The 13,975-nt window shown below is 30.5% G+C and overlaps 1 protein-coding gene across 8 annotated transcripts in view; it reads left to right on the top strand.

Annotated features, from left to right (window-relative positions):
• The window catches only part of LOC148624118 (uncharacterized), a 41,855-nt gene that overhangs the window by 2,975 nt on the left and 24,905 nt on the right, over positions 1–13,975 (top strand). For 7 of the 8 annotated variants that reach the window (XM_088566638.1, XM_088566639.1, XM_088566633.1 and 4 more), the window contains exons 2-14: positions 3,862–3,968; positions 4,723–4,818; positions 5,259–5,363; positions 6,048–6,187; positions 6,972–7,069; positions 7,376–7,473; positions 8,515–8,655; positions 8,943–9,026; positions 9,569–9,668; positions 10,196–10,396; positions 10,635–10,732; positions 11,029–11,138; positions 11,800–11,838. In XM_088566638.1, coding sequence (XP_088422764.1) covers positions 3,870–3,968; positions 4,723–4,818; positions 5,259–5,363; positions 6,048–6,187; positions 6,972–7,069; positions 7,376–7,473; positions 8,515–8,655; positions 8,943–9,026; positions 9,569–9,668; positions 10,196–10,396; positions 10,635–10,732; positions 11,029–11,138; positions 11,800–11,838 — 1,409 coding nt within the window. In that variant the 5' untranslated portion in view covers positions 3,862–3,869. The remainder of the gene's footprint in view (positions 1–3,861; positions 3,969–4,722; positions 4,819–5,258; positions 5,364–6,047; positions 6,188–6,971; positions 7,070–7,375; positions 7,474–8,514; positions 8,656–8,942; positions 9,027–9,568; positions 9,669–10,195; positions 10,397–10,634; positions 10,733–11,028; positions 11,139–11,799; positions 11,839–13,975) is intronic. The other variant, XM_088566635.1, reaches the window with a different exon arrangement.

Raw genomic sequence — 13,975 nt, 5'->3', positions numbered from 1 at the left:
ATTTTTTAAAAATAAATGAAATTGATGTAACTGACATTTTGAATAAACAAATATGTGCAACATGTAATTGTTTGCACACATGGTTCTACAAAACATAGACCTGTTAACTTGAAAATATTTGTGAAATTAATTATGCAAAAGAAAATAATTATTAACCAATGATTGGCTGTCCATAAAATGGTGATAGATCCAATCAGGATCCAATTTCTACATGTCAATCATCATCAGATAACCCTGATTAGCTGATTGATCATTGAAAATTACCCAGGGTTTACCTGAGGGTTAATTACAACAGAATGTATCTACATGTACGTGTAATGATGGTGACACTTCTTAATGGGCTTGTGGTAATTTAACACGAATGTAATCTTTAAGGGCATTCAAATAATTGTAAATGGGCACTCAATAGGGGCAGAGGGGTGCGGCGCCCCTCCATTTTGCCCTAGCTAGGACACTGGCCTATGACCTTGAACTTTGACCCCAAAGTCTAATTCCTGTTTTGTCAGTGACAAACTCATGTCCATCCTCCCAAGTCAGAGTTTTGAGTCCACCTTCACTCCCTCAAACCCATGACATCACTCATTCATATTTAGCAGGTATCGTCTAGTCAATTCCGATTGGTTGCTTCTCCGGGTGTCAAAATTAAGGGAGATAACTCTGTAAATGACACTAAAATACAATTTTCTATGTGGATTATCTCCTATTAGCAGACAAATTGGAATGAATAGTTATGCATTTTATCAAATAGATCTATAAAGCAACTTAATAACAAAAATAAAAATGTGTATTTTTTTTTTTAGTGTATCACATATTACAGAATTTGCATTATTCTTACAAAGACTGCTACTTAATACTTACCCTTACTCCTCCGGGTTGGACCTCTGAGGTCGTAGCTACATGTAGTTGTGTCTTGCAGAGCATTTATAATTTTTTTTTCAAGATTGTAAGGTCTTTAACACTAAACTAAGGGACTAGAATATGACTTATTGCTTTTGGTTTAATGAATTATATAATTCAATGATCCATGCCAAATTCGCCTATTACAGAACTTTGTAATCTGGATTTAAATTATCCTTAAAGATTACAATGTAAGTGTCTACATGTATTTATGTTTTGCTGAATTTGGTTCAATACTAGATTATCTTGACTAATACGCACACTTTCACTGACATTTTAACTAGCATATTAAGTACAGGACAGACTTTTATTAACCTGTATTTACGTACCACTTTTCCAGTACTGCACCACAAGGAAAAAGGAAGCTTTATTTTAAAGATACATCTCATTCTTTAACATTAAATGATTTCTGTTGGACAATTCTAGAATCTTTATAGAAATATCTATTCAAATTTAATCTTCATCTCCAGTCTTTCTAGCAAGCTTCAATGGTAAATCAAAAATCAAATTTACTGCCAGTATGATTCCTAAAATTTTGAGAAATTTGTAGGATTTAACTTATTTTTTCTTAGTTTTTTGTCAAATATAGTTTCTAGTTTCTGTTATTTTTCCCCCTTATTTTCCTAATATGTGGTTGATGATTTCAAGGGTTTGGTATATTACTAAATGTATGTTACAAAAACTGCATTGATTTAATACATTAAGGTAGATCAATGGCATGCTTGAAAAAAAAATATATTTGCACTATGTACTAATAACAAATAAAAATTAAAGCCCTGAATTACTTCATTATATATTTAATATAACTATGTTGTGTTGATGACTAAGTACAAATGTTGATGTTGGATGTCAGATACCTCATTTAAATTTATAATTCATTTTCTTTTAAGCAATGTTTATGAACTTTAAGTTGATGTAGTTTGGGAAATTAGACTGATCATTCATCCTTGGTTATAAAATGTATCAGATTTTGTTGTTTTATATTGTTTATATTAGATAGTAATGCAATTACCAAAAACAATAATGAACATGGTACAATTATATAAATAAGATATAAAGTAACATGTAAGCAGTGTTGTGCTTAATATAATGCAAGGAACATACATACAGTCTATGAATAATTACAACATGTCTTATTTTATTTCATATTAATTACATATACGTGTATGCAAATGTGGATAATTTAATATGTGAATAACAAATAGTCAAAAAAATATTAAATGATGTTTTTTAATATGGAAATCATGCATATTATATGATACATTTGGAAGCAGTGTAGTTTAAAAATTGAAAATTTCATAATGGACAGATTGGAATAGGTTGAAATATTATTGACATTCAAATTCTTTTGACTTACTTGTTAATGAATCACAAGGTCTGAAATTCAGTTAACTTGTTAATATCATTATGTCTTCCTTGACTTTAGTGGGGAAACATATTATTTTTTCCCTGTCCATCTGTCTGTCTGTCTGTTACACTTTTGTAGTGCAACTCCTCAGAAACTACTACACCTGAGGAGTAGTTTCACTGTTACTTGTTTCAGGCCTATAATTTTGTGAAAATTTCATCTGTCTTTCTTGAATTCTTTTTTGTCATATTTCTTAGTTAAAATTATATCCAAATCCTACATTTGTCTTTATTATAGTTGAGTTTTCTGCTTTTGTGTAGTTTTCAAAGATTTTGTAGTAAAATGAGAGGTTTTGGAATAGTTTTTCAATCAAAAATTAAATAGAGTGCAAGCTTTAAACAACATCATATTTTATCAGAAGTTGTGAAGATATGGAAGGCTGTTTTTGTATCAATATTGGAGAGTATGTTTTCTTCATAAAAATGTCTTTTTAAATAAGTTTTTCTTCCATGATTTGTCTAAATTTTTAAAATTTAACTAAACTTTTGTCTTTTAGTGAAACTCATGCATGAACAGCAACAAAGCTTTGTTTTCAATGAAGATTTTCAAATTAATTCATAACACTTTGATTTTGGGACTGATTTTAATATTTACTGAACTTACCCTTTTCATGAAACGTTATAGGTTGTTACATGTAGGACATGATATGTAGTTGAGCTTGATACTGGAATTTTTTTATCCACTTTATTTTGTGGGAGTTATACCCCAAGGGGTGGGGGGGGGTAAGGATACATTTTTTGTAGGCAAAAAAAACTTTAATTCTCTTAAAGTTTCCTGTTTTCATTTCAAACAATTGCATGTACAATTTACCATAAACTTTTTTTTTATGAATGACTTACAGGAAGCTGTTGTTTTGTTTGATATAGTTTGAAAATATGTTTTTACTAATGAAAACAAATGAGGTTGATGCTTAAACATGGCTGGTCAGGAGAAAAGAAATAACATATATTTGGATTAACTTTTAGATATTAAAAGAAGCTAACTTTTCTCCATTATCATGATTAGCATTTTCTTTAGAATTAGGAGATATTATACATCATTGTTAATTGTATGAACATTAAAAGTTATTTGATAGTGTTCAAGATTATTCATATTCTGTAGCAATTTTCAAAGCTAGAAAAAATACATTACATGTATCATAATTATTCTTTTGTTGTTGATTTGTATTGGAATGATGTATTGAAATTCAAGAACAAGTAATATATAAGATTTATTGAACGTTTCACGAACCTTTAAATAGTAAATATTAGTAGATCTTATTGAAGAGATTACTGAAATGTACTTCTCCCTTTAAAATGATAATTTAGTTGATGGTTTGTCCCATAGTATTTGATATGGCCATACACAATGAATTTCAATCAATGTGCCTTTGACAATTAAATGGCATACAAATATTTGAACTGATCAGAGTGTTTACTAAACAATGCAGTTAATAGATATTTTAAAATTCTTGATTCACAAACATTTATAGTTGTAAGTAGTTTTTTGCATTACTTACTTAAGGTGATTTAAAACCATAAAAAAGGGTATACATAAATGGATTTTTAATGATTTAGATGGAACTATGAAGGCTAAAAGAGGAAAATACAGACTAAGTCCAAACGAGGAAGCACAATTAGTGAAAGATGAAACAGAGAGAAGACGCAAACAAAGAATCCTCCAGGTAAGTGTTAGTGGCACAGAAATGTTGAAAAAATGAGAAGTATCAAGTTCTTATCATGTGAGAATTAAAATCATATACCAAGTATAGATAGTGGCAAATAATTTATGTTGTATTTCAATTTTTTTGGTGACTTATTTGTCAGTAAGTTGCATAAATTCATTTATCTCCCACTTTGAATGCAAAAGGTACAAAATGTTGTGCTGTCTGTCTATCCCTTATTATTTATTCACAACTCTGATGCTGTGAAATGGAATTCAATGAAACTTTTACACATGATATCATTGTGCATTCTTTTTTAATTACTTGAGGTTTCAGTATTCAAATTGGTACTCATATGCGAAATGGGAGATGGGAGTATCAATATGTGAGCTTTGCTCATGGTATTTTTAGTTACAAGTATTTGTTTTTACTTCTGCATAGAATTAAAAGGCTTGTGAAATTTGAGACTATTGACTTTTGTTGATTTTTTTATTCGTGGAGCACCATAATAAATGCATGAATTTATACAAAATAATAAGTATTTTGTTGCATCAAATAATGAATGATATTTATATACATGTATATATTTAATCCAAAAAATCATTAACCATTAAATGCCTTATTCTTCACAAAATTTCAAATAAAAGCAAATAGGATTGGTAACAATTTCTTTCTTACTATACAGTATTTATTTAATGTGCTTGTATGCCTTATTAGTTCTACATTGTATCAACAACTTAATTACAAAAATATCTGAAAATTTCATTTATTATAGGTCAGAGAACAGTCAAAACAAAGTGCTATTAAAATCAGGCAAGCTGTAAAAGAAGAAAAAGATCGTCAAATTCAGAAGTTAGCTGTGGAATTACAGGTATGCACATGCTATAAATCTTTAGACTGCATTTAGTCATTTTAATCTGTTTTAATCACTCACATTTTTTAGCTTCAAACTTCATAACATGACATGAAATAACCATTCAAAGTTACATGTACATGCAGTCTTCATCATAAACCAGTAGTCTAAAGCAAGTAAAAATCCTGGTGGGCCTGGTTAAATTCTACTTAAGATAGGCCAGTAATATCTATGTACAAAAATTTCCAAAATATGGGTTGGACTAAAACTGTTTACAATGAAGACTGTACATGAACTTACATAAACGGTAAATATTCAGAAAAATTTAATAAAAATTTAAGACTGTGATTACTTTTCTATACTATTTCATGATGTTTATTTTTGGTTGAATTAGGGAAAAAATAATTGTTATGTTTTCTATGCCATTGATATTTTTTTTTAATTTCATGGTTTTATAGAACCAGCTTGAAAAAGAAAAAGAAGAAAAAGTTCGTAAATTGGAGGCCCAATATGAAAACTCTTTAAAAAGTATAGGTCAAGGTCATAAAGAGGCTGGTGAACAAGTAAGTATAGATGATGTAATTTTAATCATAGAAATTCTAACTGTTTTATTTGTCAGGGTTAAATTAGGGGTTAAAGTGTGATTGCTATCTTCATTTTTGCAATACCTAAAGCTGTTCAGTTGTTCTTCAGGTTTAGTTTTGTTTTTTTGTTGTTTGGTTTTTTTTTTACTTATAACTTGGAACATGTATGTATGTCTTTAGGTGAACTGACATTTAATGATTAACCAGTACTGTTGTCCTTATGTTTGCCCAACTATTGTTCCGCACATCTTATGAGTATTCAAAAACATGTGGAGAGAATTGAATTAATAATCACTTTAGTTAAGGCATGTGAGGGAATTAAGTTTTAGTATTGCCTGTGTATAGTGTATGTCTGCATAGTAAATTTTTGTTGCAAAGATCTCAGCAACCCTTCTTTGGAATCATTCTAGCTTTCTCCTAGTTTTGTTTGTCTTCATGTAAGGAAGCTCCCTTTAATTTTTCAGTTCTTTCTATTTTTTTTGTTTTTAATTTGTGGGAATTTATGCAAAAAAGGGGTTAGGTATGTCATGTGTTAAAGTGCAGCTATTTATTAGTTGCAGAGGTTATTAAGATTATTTAATTTTCAAAAATAATTTCTATAATTGAAATATTATTTTGAAAATTTCTATAATTTGAGGTAAATGAACTTATATTGATTTCCAGTATGACAGAACAGAAGAACGAGATCTTCTCCAAAAAGAGGACAACAGAAGAGCAGAGGCCAGAGGTTCCTCTGCAATGGAAAAACTCCGTAGAGAGAAAATATTTAGAGAATTTGAAGAAAATAAGATAGTTAATGCAAGGTATGTTAATTTTTTGGAGTATTCTTTTTTTTAATGTTTATTTAAAACTGAACAACTTAGCAGTTTGCTTAGAAAGAAACTATGATTGAGTTTCATATTAACCCTTACACTAGGAGAGGATTTTCTTTTATTTCATATTAACCCTTACGCAAGGAAAGGATTTTTTATTTCATATTGACCCTTTATTTACAAGTGATATATAGGCACTGACTAAGTATAACTTTTCTGTTGTGACGTCACCAACATTACATTGTGTTGAAGTAGCCAGGATGTCGTCCGCTTTGAATCAAACTGTTGTTTTCCTTTCTTTAAACATCATTTTTTAAACAGTATAAAGACCATAACAGTGCACTGACTTGTCAAAAACTGATATATGAATTTGGTACGAACAAGTGAAAATGCTCAGCACAGCCTACTATTTTCCCTAAGTTCTAAGCCTCATTCATATATCAGTTTTATATCAAGACAGTGTACTATTATTGTCTATATTGAATATTTGTTGACCTAACTCTACTTTCTCACCAACAACATCTATTATGATCTCCATTGATGCCTATTGGTTAAATATTGTAACAAATTTAGTGTTGGGTGCACTGTTTAATATATAGGATCTTTAATTAGTCATTGTTCACTTCTCTGTCCAACTTTAGATTGTTGTTTTTGTTCAGCACCATTGTAGATTTAGAGTTAACATATTTTTTTACAGGTTTACAAATGCCACAAACCAGTTTTTGTTAAGTATAATTTTCCTTCACCGGATAATATTTGAAATAACCTTTTTCAGAAAAGCTGCACTAGAGGAAGAGCGAAAGAGATCTGCATCCATTGCTGCTTTACCTCCCCCAGAACCTGATCCCCTACTTAATCTCAATGTTACTTCCAGTAAGTATTATAAAAATTTTATCAGCACTTCAGAACTTACTTTTTTTGTGTTGTATTATGTAAAAAGGAGGAATCAGATTTATGTGCTTGCTTATAGCCCTCAGGAAAGAATTTCATTCAACTCCAAAACAGTAAATTGTTTATATTTTCTAGTTGAACCAGTGTAAAAAAAATTATTGTTAGTGTTATCAACACACAGGAAGATTGATAATGAAAAACTTTTGTTGGAATCTATACGCATGCATGGTTCACTGAAAGAGATTAAACTTAGTTATTCTTGACCAACGTAATGCCATTTTGTTGTAGAGAAGCCTGTAAGGATGACAGATGTTGACAACTTTACTACAACACATTATCACATCATGGAACAATACTCCATAGACAAAGCTGATCCAAATAAACAGGTTTGTATTTATTTTTAGTTTACTTACCATATTATTCATTCTTGAGTCAAAGCCTGTATTTCATACAAATTCTCAATTTGAGATCTTAATCACACTGAGCCCTGTGCCTGGTTTCATTAAAAAATCTCAGATTGAGATTTTCCTCCAATCCTTCCTCAACTCAAATTTGGACCAATCAAATAACTTGAAATTGAAGATTCGAGGAAACTCTCATTTTGAGATTATTTATGAAACCCAAACCTGGACTCATAAATAACAAATCTATGTTTATAAATATTATAAGACATTTTACTTGTGGGTAACATAGAGTATTGTAAAATGATAAACCAAAAATAAAGAAAAAGAGTAAATTACAGGGACCGTTGAAATGTGTTGGAGTTATTTGGAGTTTGAGAAATTGAAGTTCATGGTTTTCCAGATTTTTTTCATTGTCGGTCCATGTTTGACTTAATCGTTAGAAATTGCTTAATTCCTATGAAGTTTTGTTAGTTCTTGGATATTTTTGATTTGCTTTCGGAGGTTTATGTTGATTTGTTGACATTAAAAATGCTGTGTTTACTTTAAGAGAACTTTCTGAGTTCGAGTTCCTTGGTCAATAATTTGTTTTCATCTGATTTTCTTTGGTTGCTTTAATCATGACAACTTTGGAACTTTCTCGAAATTTAATTAGTACTATGTTAGATTAAAATGGGGATTAAATATAACTAACCTAGTAAATGATGACTTAAATATTACCTGTACTTATCTAAAATGACATTTTGATTAATGATAGGGTTTCAGTTTTTCATAACTTCTATATTACCCAGGCCGACAAAATGGATGATGAGTTCAAGTTAGTGAGGGTCTCTAAGATTTATTACCGAAGGGACCGACTAGTCTGTTTGAGTGTATGAGAAATCCAAAGTTATTTATTTAGATTATATAGGAGAAAAGTTTGGTACTTTCAATTGTGTTCGAGAAATCCCAGGTGTTCGAGCCTTCTGAGTTTTAGCGAGTGAAGTTTGATTGTACATTTGAGTAATAAGCTGTTTATTTATATAGGAAGATGCAAGATCTGCAGCTGAGGAGGAAGAAAGGAGAATAAGAGAGAAATCTCAGGAGTTAGTTCGTCTGAGTAATGACAGAATGGCCAGGGCTAGAGTCAGACATAATAATGCATTGGAGAAAGAAATACTCAGTCATGTAAGTTTTTAATATTAATTTCAGCATATTGAAAAGTCATTTTAAAAAAACTCTCTGCAGAAACTGCTAGGATGTTTAACCCAGGCTTGGAACCTTTTATTCATGTAGAATAGTTCAATGTACAATTTAAATTCTTAATTAATTCATTGCAATTGGTTGTTATTAGCTTAATACAATGAAAACTCAACATTATATTGAAATCTTTAATTTGTGTACATTGTATACTTTTCTAAGATTTATGCATTAATTTTAACAATACATCTATTTTATTCTTATTTTCTATTTAGGATTATGACAAGATGTTAATGGATCTGAGTGATTTACAAAGGGCAGATAGAGAAAGAAGGCTTCATGTTGTTGCAGATATACCTGTTAGTATCATTGTGTTTGTTGTGAATTATCTTAATTACTAAGTAGATTTAATATTTGTTATTTTTTCAGGAGAAATGTTACAGATTCTGTAACCATATCAATGATATACCACTGATCAATTAATCTTAAATTTTATTTTTTTTATTGGGTAAATGAATGTTAGATCTGAATAGAGAATATTCATAATGAATGATGAAAATGTGAGCCTTGAAACTTAAATTATATCCCCACTTTTAAAATCATGTCACCATCCGACATTCTGTCATCTGTTCAAATTTCTTCAAATTTATTTTGACTCACAGTGATTTGAAATTTAGTATGTGGCTTTATATAGAAGGGGCATATGCTGTAAGCAATTTTGATTGCTGTAGGATACCAGCTTCCTGTATGATTGAGGGTATAACTAGCAGGGAAACGTGCAACTTCTTGTAATATGAATTACAAATGGTATTTTAAGAAGTGTAACTTATTTTTAATTCTGTATGTAATATATATAAGTACATAGATATATGCACTTATTAATTACTTTCTCCTGAACCAGAAACAAGTATTTGAACCTCCACACAGAAGAATTGAAGACAGGGAGGAGCATCAGAGGAATCTAGAATCTGCATTTGAAGATATGTACATGGCTCAAACTAGTAAGTGACTCTTGTAAAAATAAATTCTTTACATATTGGATCTCGGATTTATCTATGTTTGACCATTTTTGAAATGAAAGAGAAATTTTTGTTCCAAAAATCTGGACTGCCACTGGACATATTACATGATATTCAGCTTTACATAGCTTTGGCATAAGTTGTAAGTGATTTTGGTTGCTGTTCCATATATATATCTTTTTTAGTGGGACTTTTTCCTGTATGGTATTGATGGGAGTACTTGCGAGTTTTATGTTTTATTCAGTTTTTGAATTGTAATTTGATATTAATTAATTGTACCTAATTGAACAAATTTTCAGACTGTATAATATTGTTTAAGTGTTAATAACCATTAAAGCTTGGATAGAATTAATTTTGACAGAAATTTGTGGAGGGAGACCACTCCTTTTGAAGAGGGACACATTAAAACATAGATTTTTGCTTGTCAGCTGAGTTAGGCACCTTCATTTTTTTGTAAATACAAGTTATGTCATTTGTTGTTTATAGGTTACATTAATGATTTCTTGCAGATTACATTGGTGACCTGAGCTTAGCACTAGATCCACACCCACCTCCAGAGACCCCCTCTGCTACTGAATCATTAGAGGTCTCTATGGCAACCGATGGTACTCCTGTACAGGAACCTAATTTACCTAGAGTTCCCCCCGTCTTGAAAGATATGACAAATATTCAAAGAGCTCCTGGAGAAAAGTCACCCGTTAAGAAGCCAGGTATTGTAATTAAGACTGTCAAAAAGGAGAAAATAAATCTTTGTTATATGATGCACTTAAATATACAATGCATAGCTATAAAGTCAGTTAAGTTTGATTTAATTAATTGAAAGAAAATAGTTATGTTCCAGCATCACACTATACTGTGCTATAGTTATGTTCCAGCATCACACTATACTGTGCTATTGCAAAAATCAATATAAGAGTGTCTCTTTAATCAATTGTATACCATTTTCAGAGAAAGTTTTGAAGAAGCTAATGGATAAAATTAAATCTCAGAGGGATGATTGGATATCTAAATCTAATGGTGATCTACCAGAGAATACAACTATCAAGGTATGAAGTACATGTACTTGCATGTATAAATTTACTGCTTTTAAATGGAAAAGATATGTCATTTATTTTTATTAGTTGGTATTAAAGTATGGAATGTTGATAATTTCTGTTACTTTCAAAGATGTAAGTTACATACATTTCATTTTATCATCTAAGAAAGCTTTTTATAAAGGACTGGAACCTGTGAATGAAAAGAAGTGGCACATAAATAAACAATAACATATTGAAGATAAATTGATAGACAAAACTAATAACCAAATGCTATTCCATGACATCTTTTCATTACTTATTTTCAGGAGAATTGTGGAACTGAAGAAACAGATGAAATACCAACCAGACTAAGTGCTCCAGAAAGTACTGGTGATAAATCCATAGACTCAGTATTAGAACAACAGAAGGAAATTGAGTATGTATAAGATGTTTAATTTTTTTTATGTTGACTAAGTTCAAAGTATCAAAGGATTGCAGAACAATATAAGCTAGCTGTGATATTTCCACTCATTCTGTATGTATTAAGTTCTCTAATAAGGCAGCTAAAAAGAATGGACATTTTCAAGAGTAGTTTGGAAATGTATTAAATTCTGTTTTTTTTTTCTCTCCAAGGGCAACAATTTCATGTGAAAGATGTGATTTGTGTTTTGGTATTTACAAAAAAAAATTGAAGTGTACAAACTGAATGTAAAAGTTCATTAAAATATGGACAAAAAAATGGTGATAAAATATTAAAAAAAAAAAAATTAGTCTGCATGTTAAAAAAGTGGCATGAGTGTTTTTATTTATTTAGTTAATTTGCCCCCAAAAAATCAAGATCTCAAAAATAGTCTTTCTCCAGATTGTGTAGAATTAGAAATCTTCTTCAGATTGGAAACAATAGTCAGAAAGAGAACTTACATATACAGTGGTACTTGTTTACATGTTTTTATGTTTTATCTTTTCACATGAGTTATCATCTTTTAATGGTTTGTCAATTTTAAAAAAAGTAGAAGTATTGAAGATCTTATTTGGAGACAAATGCTAATTTCCTGATTAAAAAAGATAATTTAAGGTTGAGATTTATGTATTTACAGTCCAATATTAAAATTAATGGCTTATGGTACAAATATGATGTGAGTATAATGCTTTCATCTGTGAATTCATTTTTCTGGGATTTTGCTGTCACTGTTAATATTACATGTATTCCTAAACACTGATATTCCATTTCTAGTCACCATAGAATTTGGAACTGTATACTTTATTTACTGTTGTCTTAAACAAAAGAACAGATTTTTCTTGCAAAATACCTAAATTCAATAAAAATGGAGAATAAATCTGACAGTTGTTAACACCTCACTTCTTATAAATACTCCCAAAGCTTTTGAGACTTGACATTTTAAATTCATACTGTGTGGCTCAGAGCACATTTTTTTTGCATTGTGAGTAGGCTATTTTCACAGCTTTTGTTTGATCTTACTCCTATTATGATATCAGTTTTGATGCACTTGGTGTGATAACTTTGCTGTCTGTAGTACAGCCATTTGTTCTATATTTTCTATATATGTTTATATGTATATATGTACAATGTAACTTAACTTAAATGATAAAATTCACAATACTGTAATTATGCAATTTAATATGTATGTTCGTAATATTTTTTGTGCCCACACGACAAACTGTCTGGGAAGGGGGGGGCATATTAATTTACCTTCCTTTCCTTCCGTTCGTCCATTCGTCCATATTACACATGATCATGGCTTGTCCGGCTATCTCCTCATACAGTTTTTGAACTACGTCTAAAATATTTTACAGGATATTTCTACACATGATGAAGGTGTGCAGCGGTGAAGGATTTTGATTTTTGTGAAATATTACGGAACTGGGTGATTGTTGGACTTTAAAATATTACAGAACTGGGTGATAGTTGGAATTTGTAATTTTTGTCAGAAATATACCGCAAGCAACAAAGTTAGGGATTTGTTATTGGGGGTATTATCATTTTTTATGTGTCCGTCCATCCATCCATCCATCAGTCCTCTTTTTCTCATCGCAACTAGTCTGACACTTCTGAACAGAATTGCATGACACTATATGGCCAGGATACAATATGTAGATATGCATATATTAAGGAAATTCTGATCCCCAAATTGATCCCCAAATTTTTTGAGTTACAGTACTGGTACATTTTGTCATTGCAAGTCTTGGAAGGATTGAGCTGTATAAACAGACCATGAGTATCACAAGTCTTGGAAGGATTTATGAATCTGCAAATCATGACTTTATACAAAAATAAACATGTTCTTAATTTTGCAAATCTAGCTAGTGGGGCATCATTAGTGTCTTACAGACACATTTGATTTACTAAAAAAAATCAATACGAACCAATGACATGGGGGCTTCTGTTACAAACAGGGCTTCTAGTTGTGAAATTTGCAATTAAAAGAAAATGAATTAGAATGTATCCCTTTGTTTTTGAAATTGTCTATTGTATATATCTATTTAAAATTTTGATATTTATTGTTTACAAATTTAAAAACAAAGGGAGACAATTTAATATATTTTCTCATTTAAATGCAAAAATACAAGATACTTTGCATGGATGTTAGTATGTTTTTTGCCTCATTTTTAGCTCACCTGACCAAAGGCCATGTGAGCTATTGCCATCACTGGCATCTGTCATCATCGTTGTCATTAACAATTTTTCAAAACTCTTCTCCTCTGAGACTACACCAATTGGAACCAAACTTGGTATGAATGTTTCATGGGGTATCCTGCATAGAACTGGTGTGGGGATTTTTGATCCGTCGAAAAACATGGCCACCATTACTAAAAATAGAACATAAGGGTCAGACAGTAGTTTTTTTGCATAACCATTGGGTTAAGCAAAATTATTTCAATGGCTGAATGACCCTTATCATAAGGCCTTCAAAAGTCTTCAGGGATCAAAGTTGTCAGGTGACTCCTTGTAAGAGTTATTGCCCTTGAAAGATGAAAAATGACTTTTTTTTACAGTTTTCAGCCAATATCTTGAAAACTGTAATAGATAGAAAGAAACTTTTGATCCTTGAAATGATCCTTATGATAGTCCTACCAAAGTCTTTTTGAGTCAAAATTGTTGGACAACTCCATGTTAAATTTATTGCCTTTGAAAGACTTTAACCAGGTGAGCGATTCAGGCTCCTGGGAGCTCTTGTTTATTTCTTTATGCTTATATTTGGACAAGAATTGTCAATAACTAATTATTTCATGACATGTTTTAAAATTTGTTAT

Source organism: Perna viridis, chromosome 2, assembly GCF_037379345.1.
Source record: "Perna viridis isolate PV_CMFRI_1.1 ecotype Kerala chromosome 2, ASM3737934v1, whole genome shotgun sequence".
In the NCBI taxonomy this organism is placed as follows: Eukaryota; Metazoa; Mollusca; class Bivalvia; order Mytilida; family Mytilidae; genus Perna; species Perna viridis.
Note: the sequence above shows the minus strand (reverse complement) of the source record. Positions and strands in the feature narration are given on the sequence as shown.